The sequence below is a fragment of the Ranitomeya variabilis genome, chromosome 3 (assembly GCF_051348905.1).
Source record: "Ranitomeya variabilis isolate aRanVar5 chromosome 3, aRanVar5.hap1, whole genome shotgun sequence".
Classification (NCBI taxonomy): domain Eukaryota; kingdom Metazoa; phylum Chordata; class Amphibia; order Anura; family Dendrobatidae; genus Ranitomeya; species Ranitomeya variabilis.
In genome coordinates this window covers 623,004,554-623,029,944 of record NC_135234.1, presented here as the reverse complement: position 1 = coordinate 623,029,944, position 25,391 = coordinate 623,004,554, and the positions used below count along the sequence as shown (strand labels likewise).

At 43.4% G+C, this 25,391-nt stretch overlaps 1 protein-coding gene across 5 annotated transcripts in view; it reads right to left on the bottom strand.

The window, feature by feature from the left end:
* Positions 1–25,391, bottom strand: part of PRPF40B (pre-mRNA processing factor 40B) — a 139,211-nt gene that overhangs the window by 49,421 nt on the left and 64,399 nt on the right. For all 5 annotated transcript variants that reach the window (XM_077297432.1, XM_077297431.1, XM_077297434.1 and 2 more), the window contains exons 9-14: positions 24,550–24,670; positions 22,690–22,717; positions 11,350–11,526; positions 9,084–9,192; positions 8,726–8,790; positions 4,499–4,663 (exon numbers count right to left, since the gene is read on the bottom strand). In XM_077297432.1, coding sequence (XP_077153547.1) covers positions 4,499–4,663; positions 8,726–8,790; positions 9,084–9,192; positions 11,350–11,526; positions 22,690–22,717; positions 24,550–24,670 — 665 coding nt within the window. The remainder of the gene's footprint in view (positions 1–4,498; positions 4,664–8,725; positions 8,791–9,083; positions 9,193–11,349; positions 11,527–22,689; positions 22,718–24,549; positions 24,671–25,391) is intronic.

The window sequence follows — 25,391 nt, the reverse complement described above, 5'->3', positions numbered from 1 at the left end:
TAGTTTTAATCTTTGACTTGCCTATAAAAAATATAATATGCCTCCATTATTGTTTGCAGACCACTCAGTCAGCAAAAAACATGGACATGTGAACAGCCACATAGACTATAATGGGTACGTGTGCTAACCATGAAAACCATGGATGATACACGTATGTGATTCGCAGACATCTGAATGAAACCACTGTCTATGATTTTTTTTTTTAAATAGATGAAGTTTGTTCTCGGCCTTGCTGCGGAGGTTGGCACCCTAATAATCGATATGGCGCAATAGACAAAGCCATAAACAATTATTAGTATTGGTGTACTTAGGTCATCTAGGTATGGTAGAACAACCATGCCCCAAGAATGAACTGCCGCCATGACCTTGGTGAACACCCTGGGGGTGGTGGCAAGTGTTATGGATCTGCAACACAGGACTAAGGTAGAAGGAGGAAAACTGACCCTGCACTATGACTAGGCTGAAACCCTACGATGGAGTGGGTGACCCATTCCTTGTTAATAGACCCACCGACGATCCTAGGTTAATCTCAAGCGAAGACCTATAAATAAGGGGAAGGGGTTCCCTAAAAGAACTAAGAACTGGGTACAAAAACAGGTCACCTCCTAATAGAAAACAAAAAAAAAGGCTGCTGAAACCAATAGAAAATAGAAAATAAGGCTAGCAGAACCAGAGGTACCAGCACTGCACAAATAACACACACAGAAGACAAAGCAAAGCACCAAGCTAGAGCTCATGCAGATAAACACTGTTGTCCAGCAAGGACTGGGAGGCAGGTGCTGGTTATTAAAGAGTGAAACAAACACCTGACCCAAGACAAACCCAGCACCAGAGGAAAAAGACCAGCAGCCAGAACACCACAAGAAAATGGCGGATAGTCACAAACTAAACAGATTCTAACAACGAGGCCGAAGGGCAAAGCCATGAACTGGAAGTGTTCGTCGTGAATCGCGAAAAGTAGGAATCTTTCGGAGATAAGTTGATCTAGTTTCTCTTCAAATAGGCGACCGCTCTGGTAAGGCAGACAGATTAGGGACTTTTTTGAAGCAGAATCCACGCGCCACTCTCTGAGCCATAATGCCCTCCTGATGGTGATGGCATTTGCGGCTGCCAACACAGCGCAATTGGCTGTGTCTAGTGAAGCGTGTACCACATAATCGCCAGCCCAGGAAATCTGATTAGCTAGACTTGATGCCTCAGGAGGGAGGTTACTTTCTTGAATGAATTTAGAAAGGTCCTTTGCCCAAGCGGCCATAGCTTTAGCCACCCATGTCACAGCAAAGGATGGAGAAAGTGCAGACCCGGAGGCTAGAAAAAGACTGATCGAGCAAGATTTTCAATCTGTCAGTCAGTGGGATTTTTAATCGATGAGCCGTCAGATAGGGATAAGAGAGTTTTTGATGAGAGGCAAGATATGTGAGGATCTACTGATGGGGACTCTATCCAGCTCTTCCTTAGATCAGGAGCAAAGGGATATCTTGTTTCAAGGGGCTTCTGCCCAGTGAAACATTTGTCCGGCCAATTCCTATGTCTCTGAACAATGTCCGTAAACTCGGGTGATTGACAAACACCCTATGGGGACGTTTAGCCCTTTTGAAGGACACCGTGTGATCTGGTATAGCGGAAGAGTCTTCCTCCACCCTCAAAGTCTTGTTGACTGCCTCGATGAGGGTATCTACGTCTCCTGATACTCCTGCGAGTCCGGGTCTTTGGAGACGTCCGACTCGTATTCTGAGTCATATTTGCTGCGAACCCCTTCAGAGGGGGAGCAGGAAATGGGACTCACGAAGCCCGAAGCACGAGAGTGCACGAGGGACGTGGTATGGGTCCGCTTCCTAGAATCTTGTGCGGATTTTACTAGGGAACGATCTCTGCTGGCTGACGATTCCCATACAGAAGGGGAGTCCGTACCAGGTAAAAGGGCACCCTCACTTGAGGAGGGGTCCCGGAGAGACTCTATTGCTTTGACCAGAGAAGACATAGACTGTGCCAGAGACGTAGCCCACTCAGGGGGACTAGGGCCACTAGGGTCGGCATTAGTGGAGGGCTCCTGGATGCATGCCGGGTCACAGGCTGCGCAGAAAGGGGTATTATGGCCCTGGGGTAATGAAGAATTGCAAGTGGTACATGAGGCAAAAAACACTGTGCGTGTTTTGTTAGCCTTCCTTGCTTTAGGCTGTGACATAATGTAACCTTGATACCCCACTCTACTCAGGGAAGTGTACTGCAGAGAAGGGGTTAAGCTCAGTTTTGTAGCTTACCCAGGTCCTGTGTCCTGTGCCCCCAAATATGATGTCCCTTGTCCACGCTCTATATGCTGTTCCTGCCCGCTCTGCTGTGCCAGACACCGCATACGAAAAATGCAGCCCCACGTATGTGTCCAAGATGGCCACCGAGATTACAGTGGCACTTCTCGTTTGATATGAGAAGCGCCTGAAGCACAGAGGGGACCGCCCCTGTGGGTAGAATTAAGGGCAGAGTCAGGCCTAGTCCTGGCAGAAGCCCGGGACTCAATTTTGGGCCATGGGTAGAGCCGCCCGGGAGGGCGGAGGAAGGAGAGAACCGCGGCCTAGTCCGGCCAGAAGCCGGGGACTAAATTTTCGGCGCCGGCCGGGGTGCAATAAGAGGGGAGCGCGGAAGCGGCGAAAATGCCGCTGGACATCGGGATACACCCCCAGGGACCAGGACCTTCTTTGAGCCTGAGGAGAGCCCTCCTGCCACCACTGGACGATGTGCCTACTCACTGTCAGGTGCTGCAGCGCAGATGTAGCAGAGCCGAAAATGTGCTGTGCTTTGTAGGCCACCTAATCCACCATCCAATTGATAGGGAGGTGGAGAGGGACAGATTGCCTCCTTCCATCATCCGCTTTCAGTCAGTGGTGATGCAGTGGGGGCTGCACGGACGCCCATGGGGACCTCTGTACATCCCATGTGTTTATTCCTTAGGGATGGGTCAGGGCTATTGTCCGGCTGTAGCCTGGCTCTGGAAGGGGGTACATGGAGGCGACAGTCCGTGTTCCCGTCCGCTGGTGGTGTGGGGAGGTCGGGACCCTAAGGGAACCATCGTCCCTAAAGCGAGCCCAGGCATGGCAAGGAAACGGTGCAGGAAGGGGTACGGGGAGGTGACACTCCGCGTTCCCACCTGTTGATGATTCGGGGAGATCGGACCCCTGAAGAGGTCCGTCGCCCCTTCGTTTTGTGAAGGAAAAAACGCAAAAATATTAAACATTTAAAACGTAAAATAATAACGTTGGGGTCTGAATCCCAGACCTAAGTGCCTCCTACGGACATTAAGCAAGAACTGATTCGATTACAGCCAGCATGAGGGTGTATACTGCAGAGGAGGAGCTAGTTTTGTTCAATTTTTGTTAGTGTCCTCCTAATGGCAGGCAGCATAACACCCATGGTCCTGTGTCCCCCAATGAGGCGATGGAGAAAAGTCTTTTAATGAAATCAAACAATAAACACAGCTTTGCGATCTTAATTAGTCTGCCATTCCAAGCAAAGCCCTCGATCTCCTGCAAAAAATTTCAAAATAAAAAACCAACAATATACATATACCTGTCCGGCGTACAGTCAGTAACACGCAGTAATACATATCTAGGGGAATGTACAGTTTACAACCGGGAGCTGTGCTAATGCAACAGCTCCTGGCTGTAAACTACTGGGGAATGAATGAGAAGCAGTGAGCACAGACTCGGCAACGTCACCGCTAGTTACTGAGCCTGTGCCCGCAGCATCTCATTTATTCCCCAGTAGTTTACAGCAGGGAGCGGTCGCATTAGCAACGCTCCCGGTTGTAAACTGTACATTTCCCAGACATGGATTACGGCGTGGGACTGACTGTATGCCGGACAGGTATGGGTATATTGTTGGTTTATTATTTTGACTTTTTTTTTTACAGGAGATCAATAGCTTCGCTTGGAATGGCAGACTAATAAAGATGGCAAAACTGTGCTTATTGTTTGATTTCATTAAAATAGTTTTTTCTTACTGTGTGGTGTTACAGTAGCGCTGCTTCCCCCGCGGCCGTCCCTGTGGTACTGATGTGGCACTCGGTTGCCACACGTGTGCCGCATGTAGTACACACACGGACACGGATATCTCCAATACCGTGTTTACCATACCAGAAATATCAGGACGTGTGAAACTGGCCTTATTTTGCTTCTGTACAGTTATTATGTATATTTCTTGATCTAATTAATTTATTAACTAGGGGATCTATAGTGGAACTGTTTACTTCATGAACTGATATTGATTGGTCTACTTTATACTTATCTTTTTAATACGGTTTATTTTTTAAAAGTTATGAATACAGGTTTAGTATTTTAAATAGGGTTTTTATTCTTGCACCTTTTTGGTGAGTATATACCTATTATTCTACTATCTATGAGCTATATTATGTATCTGCCATACTGAGAAAGACGTTGCAACAAATTAACTTTAAAAGTTGTGTTTTGCAATTTTAATTCCTGCTGAGGACATAGAATTGAAGTACCTGTATCGTGTGGTTGAAGTCATCTTTTCATGTTGCTCTAAGAAGCTCTGCAGCTTCTCTTTTGCCTCCTTAGCCCGGAGTCTAATTTCCTCTTTCTCTTCTTTTTCACGCTGTGATTTGTAAGCATTGAATGCCTGCTTCTTTTCACTCAGTTTTGTTAGTGTACTGTGTAAAAATACATTTATATTAATACACATTATAGCACTAGGGAATAACAAAATAAACAAAGTGGGATAAGTTGGGCCCACAATGGACAGCACATGAATAGCACACAGACCAATGATAGCCTAAAAATTACTGCTCATGGCTCATTTTTCATATGGAACAAGGAAAATACTCAGCATGCCGTAGTCTGATCCAATTTACCAATCAGACTATTGAATGGAAATAATAGGCATCTCCTGCACCTATCCCTATGCATATAAAGCAGCACAAGAAGCCAGCCGTCACAAATCAGAGAAATTCAGTGCCCGTGAATTTAGCCTTTGGCCATATTCAGACATCAGTCATTTAACTGGTATTTTTTGTGTGATTTTCATCCATGTTTTTGATCCGAATTTCACCAGTGTGTGGTCAGAGTTTACGTTTTTACCATTAGTCTTTTCTCAGTGATTTTCACTGATGAAAAAAAATAAATTGCAAAACTTCTCCTACCCAATGTTAAAAATCAGACAGCACCCAGACTACACACACTTAGCAATGTGTGCCGTCAGTGATTTTTACAGACTCATGAACATACATGAAAAAATTTGGATTTGTGACTCGGATCAAAACCAGACATACTTTTGTGATCTTTTTCTTTTGGACACACAGTCAGCAAAAAAAAACAGGAAATGCAAAAAGGTCCTTAGATGCGAATGGGTTCATGTTCTATCCACGAAAGACAAGGATGGAACAACTTAATGAAAAATGGAAGCCTGAATGAGGACTTAAACTGATGTTCGACATTCAGAAGATTAGTGCATACTATTTAATTGCAGCTGTGTATGGCATATTGTAAGATAAAAAGCACAGTTGCCCTAAAATTTTTTCAAAGACTCTGACCGTATTGTTCCTATGGTTTCATACATTTCTAAAGTGCTGACATACAGAAGTGTCACAAGCGGCAGCACTCCTCACTATAGCAATTTATACAATGACCAACGAAAGACCACTGAACTGGCAGTGCCAGAGTTGTGGGGGATTTTAAAAGTAAGTACGGTAGATACTTTTTTACTTATAACAAAGTGATCTAAAAACCTCAGTAATCTAAAACTTGTTCAATTAAACAAGTAAGAAGTTATATCCCAAGTAGAATCAAGAGAAACAAAAAGGGTTAGGAAAAGGAAAAGGATGTGGTAGGAAAAGTTAGGAAAGGTAGAGGGGAAGGCTAAGAAAAGGGCAAAGGGGAAGATTGGATCAGATAAACATGGAGAGTATGGACGGGGGAAAGATCTTCTATATTGAACCATTATTTATAACAAAACAGTTTTCAATTTACTTTGTTAAATATATAATTGCACTTGTACTTCTTCGCATATAATAAAGCTTTAAAACTAAAAGGGGGCATTCAGACTTGAGCCAGTTTAAATACTTTGAACCTCTGGAAACCCAAGGTGAAGTGACCATAGTAAAATCTTTTAAATTTGAGAGTCCTCAGTGGTTGACACCTCTTAATGGCTAACTGAAAAGATGGTAACAAATTGCAAGCTTTTGAGACTACTCTGGTCCCTTCATCAGGCATAGACTAATAGAAATTCTGAAGAATCAAATATTTATGCACAACACAGAAAAATGCCATAGATAAGACAGGTGATGCAAAGCAGAACTACCATTATGTGAGTGATAAACAGTTATGTCCATAAATATTGGAACAGTTCATAGATAAGGAGTGTGAATGTTTTATTGTCCTCTGACTGGGGTCTGGTTCTATGTTATGATGCCCCCACACGGTCTGAGGAGCAAATTCCTTAATTGATGTAAAAAGACATAAATCCATGCGACACATTCATTCCTGCACTGAGAGTGTCAAAGGTCATCATCAGTTTATATTCCCAGACTCTTCTTTCTCTCTGAGATTTGAAGTTACCTTTTATTACATGTAATTTCATGTCCATAATGCTATGATCAGGGAGACAAAAATGTATTGCCACAGGTAGAGCCATTCTTTTTTCTCTTACTGACTTTTCTATCCACTGGCTAACACGGTACCAAGATATATATCTTTCCTGTATCATAGTGAAATCTTAAACTTGTCACGGTTGAGACTAATCACCTCTTAGTATTCTGCCCATTGATATTTCATAAGACAAGATGATGTGAGTCTATGACTGTATTAAATGTGGTGAGCTTATTAGTATGATAAAAAAGAAAGATAAAATTACATTTACCATATATACTCGAGTATAAGCCGAGATTTTCAGCCCACTTTTTTGGGCTGAAAGTCCCCCTCTCGGCTTATACTCGAGTCATACCCAGGGATCGACAGGGGAGGGGGAGCGGGGGCTGTCTAATAATACTCACCTGCCCCTGGCGCGGTCCCTGCAGGTCCCTGGCTTCCCGACGCTGCAGTTTCTTCCTGTAGTGAGAGGTCACATGGTACCGCTCATTACAGTAATGAATATGCGGCTCCCCCTCCCAAAGGGGTGGAGACGTATATTCATTACTGTAATGAGCGGTAATGGTGACCGCTCACTACAGGAAGAAAATGCGGCGAAGGGGAACAGACGTGCAGCGACGGCGCCAGGAGCAGGTATGACAGGGGCAGTGCGCGATATTCACCTGCTCCTCGTTCCACTGTTGGCGCCGCTGTGTCTTCCGCAGTGACGCTCAGGTCAGAGGGCGCGGTGACGCGATTAGTGCGCGCCGCCCTCTTCCTGAATGTTGGTGCAAAAGATGGGAAGACACAGCGGCGGTCAGCGATGGAACGGGGAGCAGGTGACTATAGCAAGTGCCGGGGGCCAAAGAGGTGAGTATGTAATTTTTTTATTTTTTTAATCGCAGCAACAGCATATGGGGCAAATATCTGTATGGAGCATCTTATGGGGCCATGTGCACCATTATATGGGGGCAAATATCTGTATGGGGCATCTTATGTGGCCATGTGCAGCATGATATGGGGGCAAATATGTGTATGGGGCATCTTATGTGGCCATGTGCAGCATGATATGGGGCAAATATCTGTATGGGGCATTTTATGTGGCCATGTGCAGCATGATATGGGGCAAATATCTGTATGGGGCATCTTATGTGGCCATATGCAGCATGATATAGGGCAAATATCTGTATGGTGCATCTGTATGGGGCCATGTGCAGCATGATATGGGGCAAATATCTGTATGGGGCATCTGTATGGGGCCATGTATGGGGCCATGTGCAGCATGATATGGGGGCAAATATCTGTATGGAGGCATCTTATGGGGACATTATTAACCTTTGTGCAGCATTATATGGGACATAATTTAATATGGAGCATCTTATGGAGCCCATCATAAACTGTATGGAGCATTATATGGGGTGTATTTTGTATGGAGCATCTTATGGGGCCCATCATGAACTGTATGGAGCATTATAAAACACTTAACCTACTGATGTCTCAATTCATTTTACTTTTATTGGTATCTATTTTTACTTTTGAAATTTACCAGTAGCTGCTGCATTTTCCACCCTAGGCTTATACTCGAGTCATTACGTTTTCCCAGTTTTTTTGTGGCAAAATTAGGGGGGTCGGCTTATACTCGGGTCGGCTTATACTCAAGTATATACGGTATGTCTAAAGGGCTTGTCCATTAGTTTGATAACAATTAATTGATCAATAGTAATGATTTGGTTGGGGTTCGAAACCTGGCTTCCCCACCAATCATGGTGAGGAATTCGGGCATTGCCAAGAATTGCAGCTTTGGTTCTATTCAACACAATGGGAGCTGAGCTACAGCTTTCAGCGATGGCCACTGAACAGTGTATATAACTGTGCTGTTCCATACTCTGTGTCTGTGAATGTCACTGGAGCTGATTACAGCTGATCAATGTGAGTACTGAGTGTAGGACCCCCACCGATATAAAACTGATGAGCTATACATTGGATAGGTCATCAATACCAAAGTGCTGGACAAAATTTTTAACAAACAGCAAAATATATTAAAGGTCACTGCCATAAATTTACATTTGAAAAGTCTACAAATTAACAGTGAGCAGAAGAGCCATTAACTAATGTAACATTTAGAAACAAATAAATATGGATATTATTACCTGTACCGTGGATCATTTATAATCATTTTCATCGCTTGTTCCCATGATGCATTAGAAGAAACACCCTAAAACAAGCAATAATTCAATAATATTGTCTGTTCTTTAAGGAGGTCTGAAAATCTAAGCCTAAATGTTTGGACCTATGATCTTAGAATAATATAATAAATGTAATTTATGGTAGCAGAATATTTCAGAGAAAACAATAAAAAACATTGAATATTACTCAAAAGAATAGCAATATATGGCTTCTAACACAATCTCCGCAATTATTCTTGAGCTGAATTTATGAGCAAGGAATCTATTTTGGGTTGGTAACTAAATTACAGAACGTTGGGAATGTGTAGGGTCTCTGAAACACCTTGTCCTTCAGAAGGTCTTTGAATAACTGCTTAGCTTCTTCTTTTGTGCTCCAGTGATAAAATCGTTTCTCTGGTTCCATTTTGCTATCTTCCATTTGCAGGTAATCACTGCAAAACATCAGGAAAAAAAGCATGCAAGCATCCATCCACATGAATGGGTGAATACATTACAGCTACACAAAATAATTGCAAGAGCAATAAAGGCTATATGATCTGGTGAAAAGCAGTTTTCATACAATATGGAATCTTACTGCAATATCCTTTATTATTATAAACAAAGAATAATAATGATCGGCAGTATGACTTGTTAACACAAAAAGGGTTTTCAGGATTCAAACACTGATGATATATCTTAAGAATACAATGTTTGGTCAGAATGCTGGGATAATGGTAGATAAAGAGGTTGTCTAGTTTAGGAAACTAATTTTTAATATATAAGTGATGAGCCAGATGACCGTATAACTCAGACAAGGATCACAACACAATGCTCGGACTGGCCGTTGGCTCTCGTGACCCAAGCATGACAGCACGTATTTCTATGCAGCTGCCACGCTCGGGTTGGAAGAGCTGACGGCCAGTCCGAGCATTGTGTTGCGATCCTCATCCAAGCCATACGGCCTTCTGATTCTTCCCTAAGTGGGGATCCTCTGTCCAGAATCCCCATCTCTCACTGTAGAGCTATAACAAAGAACAACCCTCACTGTGCGTCTGTTCTGCATTACTAAGACAATTCTTTGATGTGAATGGCCACCAGGTAATGCTTAGCTTCTCCTGTGATTCTGCTGCAGGGAAACTTAAACGAGTATTCCCATCTCCAACATCCTATCCCAATATGTAGTAGGTGTAATAATAATAATGAGAACAAAAAGAAACAGCAGAACCGCACCAGAGCAAAAACTTCAATCACCACTGAAGATGTCCGTCCCCCATTATTACTGAAATCTAGCAGCCTAATTCAACAGGTAAATGGTGTTCAGCTCGGAAAAAATTCATGTATATCCAAAATTGTCAAATAGAAGAAAAAACAGCGGCACTCGCCAAGTTGAAAACTTGGTGAGTGCCGCTGTTTTTTCTTCTATTTGACGATTTTGGAAATAATAATAATATTAGCAAATACCTTCAATTAGAAATGTAGTATAGTTTTTTTTTATTTGCTATGTCTCTTTCCTGATGTGCAGGCATTGCAGGACCTTAGGTATTCATGGTTACGACCACTGATATAGTGACAGTTAGCTACTTGCTAATGGTCATAACCATGGATACTTAAGGTCCTGCAATGCCTGCACATGAGGAAAGAGACATAACGAATAAGACAAAACTATACTACATTTGTAATTGGAGGTATTTTCTAATATTAATATTATTATTGCACCCACTATATATTGGGATAGGATCTTGGAGATGGGAATACTCTCAGGATTCCCCACAGTTTACAAATGATTACAGGATGCCCTACTGGAGGACACTTTGTTATCAGCTTTTCTTTTTAACAAGTAGGGATTATATAAGGGGGGGGGGGGGCAGTTCCTTTTAAAGGGGATATTCAGGATATATGATTTTTTTTTTACTACCTGATAATTACCTGCCTGTTATACCCGTTGCCGGCTCAGAGCGGTTATGGACTGCTCCTACAGGCGAATCGGATGCTCCATGTCAACAGGACAGCTCTTCTACCTCCAGGCTGCACTGTCGAAGGGGAAGGACTGCTAACGTCAAGCTGATTGACAGGCTTGTGCCACACAGACAGCGGGGAGCCGGATATTAATCAGCATGACATTAGCAGTCGGGCAGCACGGTGGCTCAGTGGTTAGCACTACAGCCTTGCAGGGCTGGGGTCCTGGGTTCAAATCCCAGCAAGGACAACATCTGCAAGAAGTTTATATGTTCGCTCCGTGTTATTGTGGGTTTCGTACGGGTTTTCCGGTTTCCTTCCACACCCCAAAGACATACTGATGCCAATGATTTCTGTAAAGCGCTGTGGAATTAATGGTGATATATAAAGGAGTAAAGTAAATATACTATATATGTATATGACTGGTATGTCTGAAATATCTAGAATACTGCATCTTTGTGTGCTTCTAATACATGTGACAGATACTAAGCCTGGCCATAGACATTGGGATTATATGACAATTCAAATTATTTTTTTTTCTGTTTTCTTTTTGATTTATTCTGGCATTATAATACCTGCAGAAAACCAATAGTTCACAAATTACATGGGGGTACTTACATGACAGCCCACTGCTAACAGATAAATGATCTCACCTATTAATCAGCTCCTTCTGGTTAAATGTAGCATCGTCCAGTGAAGGTTCAGTGTCAGCTGGCTCTGGTATACTGGGTGGCAGCACTGATACCTCCTCACTAGGTGTCACTTCGGTGTCAGATAAAGCTGCAGTGGAGCGAGGACTGGAGGCTACAGACTTACTTTCATGATCAATTCTGTGAATATTTAAGGAAAGTCTATAGTTGCTTATTATATCATACCACCTTCGCTCTCAGTCATGAAATTACTGAACTATCTTTATAGCTTTGTTTTAAAATGACACGGGTACACGTTTGGACAGCATATTCCTACCTATACACTGCAAATCTTAGTTCCCGAAGAAACTGATAGAAGATCTGGAAAAATGGAATGCTCAGTGGTTTGTGTAACTTTCATAAACTTTAGGGGAGAGAACTGTACACACACGCAGCCACCATTTACTCGACTCCTATTTAAAACTCCTCCTACCCACCATGGGGTGCGGAACTGCAAGTCTCTGGGAATCCCAACCCACCTATCCGATATTAAAGATTATTATTAAATATATGTATAGATGCATGTAATGTAATGTGAGTGTGTTAATACACTCACCTACCGCCAACTTCTCCGGAATCCGGCACCATTCTGCTCCTCTTCTCAGTGACATCACTGCCCTTCAGACTCTCCAGGTCACACTGCGCTCTGGGTGACCCAGAAGTGGCTTTCACAATGCAATCCTATGGAGCGTCTGAACGAGGTTCCATAGACTTCTATTGTAAAACAAACTTCCGGCTCATGTGTAGAGCATAGCATGAGCCGGACAGTCGGAAGCGCGATGCCATCACTGAGAAAACGAGCAGAATAGTGCTGGACACCTGAGAGCAGCAGTAGGTGAGTATGTTAATACGCTCACTCTACACAACATACACACATACTCAGATTTAATTAAAAAACAAACTTCATGGGAGTCCTTCCTTAAAGGTAAATTCTGTTGACATGTCATAATTTTTTTTCGCCAGATAATTCTTTAAATAGGATATTCCGGTTTTAGTAACTTTTTTTAAATCTTTTAAAAAAAGTTAAGTTTCGTTTTTTGCACTTCCCACTAGTGGCTATATATCTACAAATGCATTACCTATCTAATTTTTCTGCATATAAAATATATATCCAATTGTGTTCCTACAACAGTAAAAAGAAGTGGTATTCTTGAGAAAGAACATAGCTGTAGGTGCCAGATGAAACGACTGTATCAGTCTAGGCCAGATCTGGGTAAACTGCGGCCAGCGGACCACATCCGGCCCTCTGACTGTTCCAGGGCTGAAATAGTGGTCCATGAGCTGCACCATGCCCTCGCCCACTCGCTGCCGCTGGTTGTCATCACTGCTACCTGAGTCCTCGGGATACAGACAGCAATGAATACATTGGTAAAGGAAGGGCCGCTGACTCCTTTTCCCACCAATCAGCGTGTGAGCCAATATACGTGATAACGTCACTTCATCTCATCTACTGTACAGAGAGTCAGTGCACAACAGACAGGAATAGAACACCGGGGGAACACAAGAGGGGGGTTATGTGTTTTTCTTTTCATTTGTGTATGGGATGCTTGCCTACAGATATGATCATCCACCAGCTCTTCTGCTTTGTCTGTCTATATGAAGTGCATATAATCCCCACCTGGTACGTCACACCACTTTCCACACAGACTCATACCTCTGCTCCTAGTATTCACATGGTATGTCTTTCAACTAACCCCAGTATTATTGAAATCCACCGCACTCCCTGTGTGGAATATCTTAGAAACAAAAGGATTTTTTGAAATTTGCTAATTTATTCAAGTGAAAGACAGAAAATCAAATGTGACAGATCAAATAGTAGGCAGTATAAGCGACTGAGTGATTGACGTTTCGACCCTCCCGGGTCTTACTCTAAAGTCGCACTTAATCCAGGATTTATGAGTGGCTCTTATGGTAATGAGGATGTTATCCCTGTAGTGTCATGGGGCAGGTACAGTCTTTTTGATACCAAGTATGGCCTGATAGTTGATTTTTCTCTGAGTATGACCTTGCTGAGGAATAGCAGCGGTGTATCAGCGTCTTGCTGCTGTTTGCATACGCGATTCAAATAGAAAGTTGGTATGTCACTGGAGACAACCTTTTTTGCAGGTGCCAATGTATCAGCCTTAAATTGCTGGTAAGTTGTATGTGGTTTAATGGATTTGTCACATTTGATTTTCTGTCTTTCACTGTTGTGAATTTGGATTCTGGGCTCCCCCGGTGGCTACTGGTGGAATTGAACTTGTGACATCATCTTCCCTGTTCACCTGTTCTGATTAGATCTGGGTGTCGCTATATAACCTGGCTTCTCTGTTAGATGCTTGCCGGTCAACAATGTTATCAGAAGCCTCTCTGTGCTTGTTCCTGCTCCCAGACATCTACTAGATAAGTTGGACATTCGTCCATGTTTTGTTTTTGTATTTTGGTTCCAGTTCACAGCTGCAGTTTCGTTACTGTGTCTGGAAAGCTCTTGTTGATCAGGAATTGCCACTCTGGTATTATGAGTTAATGCCAGAGTCCTAAAGTAATTTCTGGATGTGTTTTGTTAGGGTTTTCTACTGACCATGAAAGTATGCTTTCTGTCTTCTGCTATCTAGAAAGCGGACCTCAAATTTGCTAAAACTATTTTCCTGCTGCGTTTGTTGTTTCATCTCATATCACCGCCAATATATGTGGGGGGCTTCTGTCTCCTTTTGGGCATTTCTCTAGAGGTGAGTCAGGTCTTATATTTCCCTCTGCTAGCATTATTTAGTTCTCCGGCCGGCGCTGGGCATATAGGGATAAAAAGTAGGACATGCTACCTGGCTACTTCTAGATGATGCGGTAGGTTTAGTTCATGGTCAGTACAGTTACATCTTCCAAGAGCTTGTTCCTATAGAGGCTTATGCTAGTTCTCTGGCCATGGAGATCATGACAGTTTGACCGGCCCACTAAAGGGTTAAAATCCTTGGCTGAGAAAGGAGAGAAATAAGAAGTCTGCTGAGAGTTTTTTTTTTTTTTTTTTTTTTTTTCCTCTGTGCTCTTAATTGGATCACTTGCCAGTCTGTCTATGCTGCAGTCTTTCTTTTTTTTCTCTCTCCTTATAATCTTTGAATGGCTTTGTGTTCACCTGTTAATAATGGATCTTCAGAGTGTAACTGCAGGTTTGAATAATCTCACAACGAAAGTACAAAATTTGCAAGATTTTATTATTCATGCTCCGGTATCTGAGCCGAGAATTCCTTTGCCGGAATTCTTCTCAGGGAATAGATCTAGCTTTCAGAATTTTAGAAATAATTGTAAGCTATTTTTGTCCCTGAAATCTCGTTCTGCTGGAGACTCTGCACAGCAGGTTGGGATTGTGATTTCCTTGCTCCGCGGCGACCCTCAAGACTGGGCTTTTGCATTGGCACCAGGGGATCCTGCGTTGCGCAATGTGGATGCGTTTTTTTTGGCCTTGGGCTTGCTGTATGAGGAACCTCATTTGGAACTTCAGGCAGAAAAAACTTTGATGTCCCTATCGCAGGGGCAAGATGAAGCTGAAATTTACTGCCAAAGATTCCGTAAATGGTCTGTGCTTACTCAGTGGAATGAGTGTGCCTTGGCGGCTACTTTCAGAGAGGGTCTCTCTGATGCCATTAAGGATGTTATGGTGGGGTTCCCTGTGCCTGCGGGTCTGAATGAGTCCATGACAATGGCCATTCAGATCGATAGGCGTCTGCGGGAGCGCAAACCTGTGCACCATCTGGCGGTGTCCACTGAGAAGACGCCAGAAAGCATGCAGTGTGATAGAATTCTGTCCAGAAGCGAGCGGCAGAATTTTAGACGGAAAAATGGGTTGTGTTTCTATTGTGGGGATTCTACTCATGTTATATCAGCATGCTCTAAGCGTACTAAAAAGCTTGATAAGTCCGTTTCCATTGGCACTTTACAGTCTAAATTTATTTTGTCTGTGACCCTGATTTGCTCTTTGTCATCTATTACTACTGACGCCTATGTCGACTCTGGCGCCGCTTTGAGTCTTATGGATTGGTCCTTTGCCAATCGTTGTGGGTATGATTTAGAGCCTTTGGAAACTCTTATTCCTCTGAAGGGGATTGACTCCACCCCATTGGCTAATAATAAACCACAATACTGGACACAAGTGACTATGTGTATTAATCCGGATCACCAGGAGACTATTCGTTTTCTAGTGCTGTATAATCTACATGAGGATTTGGTGCTGGGATTGCCATGGCTGCAGTCTCACAACCCAGTCCTTGACTGGAGAGCTATGTCTGTGTTGAGCTGGGGATGTAAGGGGACTCATGGGGACGTACCTTTGGTGTCCATTTCATCATCTATTCCCTCTGAAATCCCTGAGTTCCTGTCTGATTATCGTGACGTCTTTGAAGAACCCAAGCTGGGTTCACTACCTCCGCACCGTGAGTGCGATTGTGCTATAGATTTAATTCCGGGTAGTAAATACCCAAAGGGTCGTTTATTTAATCTGTCTGTGCCTGAACATACTGCTATGCGAGAATATATAAAGGAGTCCTTGGAAAAGGGACATATTCGTCCATCGTCATCTCCCTTAGGAGCCGGTTTTTTCTTTGTGTCAAAAAAAGACGGCTCTTTGAGACCATGTATTGATTATCGGCTTTTGAATAAAATCACGGTTAAATATCAATACCCATTGCCGTTGCTGACTGATTTGTTTGCTCGCATAAAGGGGGCCAAGTGGTTCTCTAAGATTGATCTCCGTGGGGCGTATAATTTGGTGCGGATCAGGCAGGGGGATGAGTGGAAAACCGCATTTAATACGCCCGAGGGCCACTTTGAGTATTTGGTGATGCCTTTTGGTCTTTCTAATGCCCCTTCAGTCTTCCAGTCCTTTATGCATGATATTTTCCGCGATTTTTTGGATAAATTTATGATAGTGTATCTGGATGATATTCTGATTTTTTCGGATGACTGGGACTCTCATGTCCGGCAAGTTAAGAGGGTTTTTCAGGTTTTGCGGTCTAATTCTCTGTGTGTCAAGGGTTCTAAGTGCGTTTTTGGGGTTCAGAGAATTTCCTTTTTGGGATATATTTTTTCTCCCTCTTCCATTGAGATGGATCCTGTCAAGGTTCAAGCTATTTGTGATTGGACGCAGCCCTCTTCTCTTAAAAGTCTTCAGAAATTTTTGGGCTTTGCCAACTTTTATCGTCGATTTATTTCTGGTTTTTCGGATGTCGTTAAGCCATTGACCGATTTGACTAGACAGGGTGCTGATGTTGCTAATTGGTCCCCTGATGCTGTGGAGGCCTTTCAGGAGCTTAAGCGCCGTTTTTCTTCTGCCCCTGTGTTGCGTCAGCCTGATGTGACTCTTCCTTTTCAGGTTGAGGTCGACGCTTCTGAGATCGGAGCTGGGGCAGTGTTGTCGCAGAAAAGTTCTGACTGCGCCGTGATGAGGCCTTGTGCCTTCTTTTCCCGTAAATTTTCGCCCGCTGAGCGGAATTATGATGTTGGGAATCGGGAGCTTTTGGCCATGAAGTGGGCGTTTGAGGAGTGGCGCCATTGGCTCGAGGGGGCCAGACATCAGGTGGTGGTATTGACTGACCACAAAAATTTGATTTATCTTGAGACCGCCAGGCGCCTGAATCCTAGACAGGCGCGCTGGTCATTATTTTTTTCTCGGTTTAATTTTGTGGTATCGTACCTACCAGGTTCTAAGAATGTTAAGGCGGATGCCCTTTCTAGGAGTTTTGAGCCTGATTCACCTGGCAACTCTGACCCCACAGGTATTCTTAAGGAGGGAGTTATCTTGTCAGCTGTTTCTCCAGACCTGCGGCGGGCCTTGCAGGAGTTTCAGGCGGATAGACCGGATCGTTGTCCGCCTGATAGGCTGTTTGTTCCTGATGATTGGACCAGTAAAGTCATCTCTGAGGTGCATTCTTCTGCGTTGGCAGGTCATCCTGGAATTTTTGGTACCAGGGATTTGGTGGCAAGATCCTTCTGGTGGCCTTCCCTGTCACGAGATGTGCGAGGCTTTGTGCAGTCTTGTGACGTTTGTGCTCGGGCCAAGCCTTGTTGTTCTCGGGCTAGTGGATTATTGTTGCCCTTGCCTATTCCTAAGAGGCCTTGGACACACATCTCGATGGATTTTATTTCAGATCTGCCTGTTTCTCTGAAGATGTCTGTCATCTGGGTGGTGTGTGACCGTTTTTCTAAGATGGTTCATTTGGTTCCCCTGCCCAAATTGCCTTCTTCTTCCGAGTTGGTGCCCCTGTTTTTTCAAAATGTTGTTCGTTTGCATGGTATTCCTGAGAATATCGTTTCTGACAGAGGAACCCAATTTGTGTCTAGATTTTGGCGGGCATTTTGTGCTAGGATGGGCATAGATTTGTCTTTTTCGTCTGCTTTTCACCCTCAGACTAATGGCCAGACCGAGCGGACTAATCAGACCCTGGAGACATATCTGAGGTGTTTTGTGTCTGCTGACCAGGATGATTGGGTTGCTTTTTTGCCATTGGCGGAGTTCGCCCTCAATAATCGGGCCAGCTCTGCCACCTTGGTTTCCCCGTTTTTCTGTAATTCGGGGTTCCATCCTCGATTTTCCTCCGGTCAGATGGAATCCTCGGATTGTCCTGGAGTGGATGCGGTGGTGGAGAGATTGCATCATATCTGGGGGCAGGTGATGGACAATTTAAAGTTGTCCCAGGAGAAGACTCAGCTTTTTGCCAACCGTCACCGTCGTGTTGGTCCTCGGCTTTGTGTTGGAGATTTGGTGTGGTTGTCTTCTCGTTTTGTCCCTATGAGGGTCTCATCTCCTAAGTTTAAGCCTCGGTTCATCGGTCCGTATAAAATATTGGAGATTCTTAACCCTGTTTCCTTCCGTTTGGACCTCCCTGCATCCTTTTCTATTCATAACGTTTTTCATCGGTCGTTATTGCGCAGGTATGAGGCACCGGTTGTGCCTTCCGTTGAGCCTCCTGCTCCGGTGTTGGTTGAGGGTGAGTTGGAGTACGTTGTGGAAAAAATCCTAGACTCCCGTGTTTCCAGACGGAGACTCCAGTATCTGGTCAAGTGGAAGGGATACGGCCAGGAGGATAATTCTTGGGTCACTGCATCTGATGTTCATGCCTCTGATCTGGTTCGTGCCTTTCATAGGGCCCATCCTGATCGCCCTGGTGGTTCTGGTGAGGGTTCGGTGCCCCCTCCTTGAGGGGGGGGTACTGTTGTGAATTTGGATTCTGGGCTCCCCCGGTGGCTACTGGTGGAATTGAACTTGTGACATCATCTTCCCTGTTCACCTGTTCTGATTAGATCTGGGTGTCGCTATATAACCTGGCTTCTCTGTTAGATGCTTGCCGGTCAACAATGTTATCAGAAGCCTCTCTGTGCTTGTTCCTGCTCCCAGACATCTACTAGATAAGTTGGACATTCGTCCATGTTTTGTTTTTGTATTTTGGTTCCAGTTCACAGCTGCAGTTTCGTTACTGTGTCTGGAAAGCTCTTGTTGATCAGGAATTGCCACTCTGGTATTATGAGTTAATGCCAGAGTCCTAAAGTAATTTCTGGATGTGTTTTGTTAGGGTTTTCTACTGACCATGAAAGTATGCTTTCTGTCTTCTGCTATCTAGAAAGCGGACCTCAAATTTGCTAAAACTATTTTCCTGCTGCGTTTGTTGTTTCATCTCATATCACCGCCAATATATGTGGGGGGCTTCTGTCTCCTTTTGGGCATTTCTCTAGAGGTGAGTCAGGTCTTATATTTCCCTCTGCTAGCATTATTTAGTTCTCCGGCCGGCGCTGGGCATATAGGGATAAAAAGTAGGACATGCTACCTGGCTACTTCTAGATGATGCGGTAGGTTTAGTTCATGGTCAGTACAGTTACATCTTCCAAGAGCTTGTTCCTATAGAGGCTTATGCTAGTTCTCTGGCCATGGAGATCATGACATTTCACTTGAATAAATTAGCAAATTTCAAAAAATCCTTTTGTTTGATATTCCACACAGGGAGTGCGGTGGATTTCAATAATACTGATACTAGACCTTACGGTCTGTCTCACCAGCACCCCGATCTAAATTTAGAGTGCAGGCCAAATTATATTTACATTTATGTTTCAACTAACCCCAGCTTTACCCCAGTGTTATTTATGACCTTGTTTACTTTGGCTTGATTATATGCATCTGGTCCACTCTTAATTTTCTGACGAAGATGAACAGAGACCACTCCTCTCTGCTTCACACCTGATTGCACTTTGTAGCACATATATTGCATAGCTCAAGTCTGCCAAGACTTTAGTCTGCAGTGTGTATCCTATAAGTGTATCAAAAAAGTGTGAAGATCAGAATTAAAACCAGGATTGAACCAGAAGGGAACTGAAGGTAACTGGATACAGTCACTGTAGTAAACAATGTTTCTGTTTGTTTTCATTCTCACCCCTATAAACCTTCACTTTCTATTAACCCCCCTAATCCCTACACCTAGTAAGGAACTGTTAATCTCTTCTTCAATCCTCCCCATCCATCTCACCTCCTCCTCAAAACTGTTGCTCACCATACAATCCTCTGTCTCCAAACACAGACAGCCACCTCATGCCCTCTCCCGCTCCCACCTGCTAACACTTTCTCTGCTACTTCTCACTGCTGGTGATATCTCTCCAAATCCTGGTCCTCCTCACCACTTCCCCACAGTCAGTTCTACCTCCCATCCACGCTCTATCACAAATTTCCGTAACCTCTCTAACCTTATACCCATTCGCCCAGCCCCTGCTTCCCCAGTCCCACTAACAGGAGCTATGTGGAACGCTCGCTCTGTCTGCAACAAGCTTTCCTAAATCCATGATCTTTTTGTTACTACCAAACATTCCTTCCTAGCCATCACCGAAACCTGGCTCACCCCTTCTGACACAACCTTTCCTGCTGCACTTTCGTATGGTGGATTCCACCTTTCTCACACACCCTGACCCAGCAGCAAGCATGGTGGAGGAGTTGGGTTTCTCCTGTCAGATAGCTGCTCCTTCACCCCAATCCAATTACCACCCTCTGTTACCCTCCCTTCCTTTGTGCGCATCTACTCCCCCTCCAACCACCCTTCAGGGCCAGCCACCACCTTCTTTGACCACTTTACCACCTGGCTACTTCATTTCCTCCCCTCTGACATTCCCACTATCATCTTGGGTGACTTCAACATCCCCATTGACACTTCCCTCTCAGCTGCCACTAAACTTCTATCTCTAACTTCCTCCTTGAGTCTCACTCAATGGTCTTCTACAGCCGCCCACAAGGATGGCCACACACTGGACCTCATCTTCCCCTGCCTCTGCTCCCTATCTAACCTCTCTAACTCACCTCTTCCTCTTTCGGACCACAACCTACTCACATTCTCTTCCCTCTCAACTCCTTGTCTACAACCCCCAACCCACAAACTTGCACACCCTCGCAGAAATCTAAAACACCTTGATCTACACTCAATCTATGAATCCCTTCTCCCTTTTACAGAAATAAGTTTCCTACACAATGTGGATGACGCTGCTGCTCTGTATAACACTAAAATAGCTGTAGCTATGGAATCTGTTGCCCCTCTCACACATACGAAAGCTCGCAAAATCAACAGACAATCCTGGCACACCAGCCTGACCAAACAACTGAAGCGAGCTTCCATGGCTGCTGAGTGGAGATGGAAAAGATCCCAATCCAACGAGCATCGCATTCAAACAGTCCCTCACTACTTTCAAGGCCACACTTGCTGCAGCAAAACAAACGTACTTCTCATCTCTCATATCTTCACTGTCTCACAACCCTAAACAGTTATTCAACACCTTCAATTCTCTCCTCCGTCCCCCAGCTCCTCCCTCCACCTCCGCCCTACCCACTCATCTCAGCTGAAGACTTTGCCTCATTTTTCAAGCAGAAGATTGATAACATCAGAGACAGTTTTGGTTGACAACCCCCAATGCCCTTCCTCCCAACTGCCCGGCCCTCCGCCTCCAAAACCAACTTCTCCACCATTACACAACATAAACTCTCCACTCTACTTTCAAGATTGCATCTCACCACCTGTGTACTTGACCCGATCTCTTCCCACTTCATCCCAAACCTCGCCGCAGTCTTCATCCCAACCCTACCCCATCTCTTCAACCTATCATTAACAACTGGTGTTTTCCCCTCAAGCTTTAAACATGCCTCAATCACACCTATCCTCAAAATGCCCTCTCTTGATCCTCTGTATCTAGCTATCGCCCTATATCACTTTTCCCCTATGCTTCAAAACTACTGGAACAACACGTCCATCTTGAACTGTCCTCCCATCTCTCTTCCTGCTCCCACTTCGACCACACAATCTGGCTTCCGGTCACACCACTCCACTGAAACTGCCCTAACTAAGGTCACCAATGACCTATTAACCGCCAAGAGCAAGCAACAGTACTCTGTCCTCCTCCTCCTGGACCTGTCCTCTGCCTTTGACACAGTGGACCATTCCCTATTACTACAGACCCTCTCATCCCTTGGCACCACAGACTTGGCCCTATCCTGGATCTTGTCATACCTAACAGACCAGACATTCAGCGTCTCCCACTCACACACCACCTCCTCAACTTGCCCCCTATCTGTCGGAGTCCTGCAAGGTTCAGTCCTAGGGCCACTGCTCTTCTCCATTTAGACCTTTGGCTTGGGACAGCTCATAAAATCTCACGGCTTTCAGTATCACCTCTATGCTGATGACACACAGACCTACATCTCTGGACCAGATATCACCAGCCTACTAACCAGAATCCCTCAATGTTTGTCCGCTATTTCATCCTTCTTCTCTGCTAGATTTCCAAAACTTAACATGGACAAAACAGAATTCATCATTTTTCCCCCAATTTTCGCGACCAATCAGCGACGGGGGATTTCCATGACAGACAAACAAACGGAAGTCACCCTTAGACGATTATATAGATAGATATGTTAATATTAATATTAAGCAGAATTAAATTAAGCCTATTGGTTCGGCCTGCTACAACAGTCGTGGTCTCTCATCTGGCCCCTCAATTATTCAATTATTAAATTAATTGCCCACTTCTGCTCTAGGCAATAGTCTGTGAGTCAAAAGGCAGCTTGTCCTGTGGATTATATGATGTAGCAAAGTATCAGAGAGCTATGCACAGCTGCCGATGTACTTAGCTCCTAGAAAATTGTTTGCACCAAATATAATTTATTCAGACACATATGATGTAAATGGAGAGAAATTGAAACACAATGAAAATTATGACGTTGTAAACACTCTATAATTGTATACATTCTTCTACTGTAGAATAAAAGGCAATACCATTTTTGCAAGCAAGTACATCTCATATATGCCTGAAACTCACCCAAAGTCTTCCTCTTGCTTTATCAATACTGCAAATAAAACAAAGTGGTGGTATGAGCATAGCTTTCCTATATGTATATCACATTACTTGTTACATCACTACGTGACCAATCTCTTGCTAGATAAAAACAAGCGCCCAACTCACAACTCCTTCTAACTATATGTTAAGATCATACAACTTGAAGAGGAATCCCATTCACCACTAGTGGATCTCTTTGCTTACTTATATATTCCCAAAAGGCGAAACCTCATTCTTCAAGGAAACTTGTAATTCATCCTTAAAAATTCTTGCCAATGTTTTGGTTGCATATGGACATTACCAAGCATAAAAATAAATCTTTTGTGTTATTTTTGTGTTTGATAAAGGTGGTCTGGGGCCAAACCATTGCAATGCATTAATAGGGTTAAATAAAAGCTACGTTTTTTCAAAGATTAAAATTCTGCTACCTAAGAATTTTGGAATTCAATATATATTAGGATCAGTCGAGATGGCAGCATCTGCTTTCTCAGGGATGTATATTAAAAATATGGTAGGCAATGTATCTGCTCAGCATTGTTCTGCTACTTCATGCTTGTGTCAGTCAAGCAAAAAGAAAAGGCAAAGGCAGCAATGTATCTGTATTAAATTATTGAAAAGCAGCATTGCTGTGCTAGGTCAAGTTAGAAACACTACCCTCTCCAATGAAACTCTGCTTACTTCCGACCATTATTCCACAGGGCTTAATTACAAGCTTGCTGACTGTCCTACAGAGTACACTAACTTCAACTTGAACTTCCACCCTTGAAGGAATACCTCCATTTCCAAAGTACCACTGTAACAAAAAAGTTCCAACTACGATAAACATTCACATTTAAGCCAGCCAAATGTAACTAGAAGCTAGCCAAATGGAGAATGGTAACTATGTATGTAATACTCAACAAACTACCTTTTTGCTTATTCCTTACTGCATGCAACAAATGGAGGCCCACTATACACGTAAAGGGCTGAATGTTGCTTTACAGAACCAAGACTATACTGGGAGTCATGTAATTCAGAAATGAGCAAATTCTGGAACTTAGGTAATTCAGAACTAAGCATATCCTGGAACTGATATAATCCAGAACTGAATATATCCTGAGACTAATGTAATCCAGAACTGAGCATATCCTGGGATTAAAGTAATCCAGAATTGAACATATCCTGGGACTAATGTAATCCAGAATTGAGCATATCCTAGGACTCATGTAATCCAGAACTGAGCATATCCTGGGGCTAATGTAATCCAGAACTGAACATATCCTAGGACTAATATAATCCAGAACTGAGCATATCTTGGGACTAATGTAATCCAGAACTGAACATATCCTAGGACTAATATAATCCAGAACTGAGCATATCTTGGGACTAATCTAATCCAGAACTGAACATATCCTGGGACTCATGTAAGCCAGAACTGAGTGCAGGGTGGGCCATTTATATGGATACACCTGGGTGGGAAATTTATAAAGTTGCATCCAAAATGGCCGACTTCAAAATGGCCACCATGGTCACCACCCATCTTGAAAAGTTTTCCTCCTCCCTTATACTAATGTGCCACAAACAGGAAGTTGATATCACCAACCATTCCCATTTTATTTAGGTGTATCCATATACATGGCCCACCCAGGTGTATCCATATAAGTGGCCCACCCTGTATATCCTGGGACTCGTGTAATTCAGAACCAAAGATATCTTGGGAGTCTCTTAATTCAGAACCAAGCATCTGTGGAGTCTTATGTAAATCAGAAGCATATCCTGAGAGTGTCATAATTCAGAACCAAAGACTCATGTACTTCAATATCAATGTTTGCAGTCCACTACACATTACCACATACTTCTTACCCTCTAATTCGTCTAAGTCTTTGGGCTTGGTCCAACGTGACTCCTTAGTCTGGGAGTTGTAGTAATAGGGCTTTCCTGTATCTGATTTATATTCTTTCCAGCAGCACCGTGAGAGAAGAAGCTGCAGAAGAAAATGCAATACATCATCTGCTGGTTATTATACAGTTCGCACTTATCTACTGGTGATTTTGAACTATGAAATAAACACAATCACGAATCAGGATAAAGTAACTTTTAAAGTAGAAATAGTAGTAGATAGTAAATGTACTCAACTCATTGTAGATGAAGAAGTATTACAACATCTTTATCAGTGGTTTTCATGGGACTGTAGGTAAAGTCTTCTCTTTATTTCAAGTAGAAACAGACTGGTCATAAAGCCTTATAATTCAGAGGGATAGTGGGCTATGTTTAGATACCCCACAAAGAATGGACATGGCAGTAGGAGCAGATGACCAGCTAACGACATATCGAAGATCAATAGAGAACCTTTATTGGGAAGGTCTCTGAGGTATAACGTGTCTCAAGGCTCTCAGCCTCCTTTGTCAAGTAGCAGAAACAAACATATAAGTACAATAGACTGTTTGGTTATAAACATACAAAAAATGGTCACCAGTCCCAACCACAGCACGATTATAATACGTAGAAATAATAAAAATAGCTAATAGTAGAGAATCAGACCTACACGCTGTTAAGGTAAAACACTGTGGCATCACGTTTCTTAATAAGTAATATCTTTGTGAAGTAATTTACATTGCCATAGAGCTGGAACTAGGAACAGACACAAACATAAAAGGGCCCCTGTGCAGAAAATATATATGGGCCCTCTGCAACATATCGGCCTG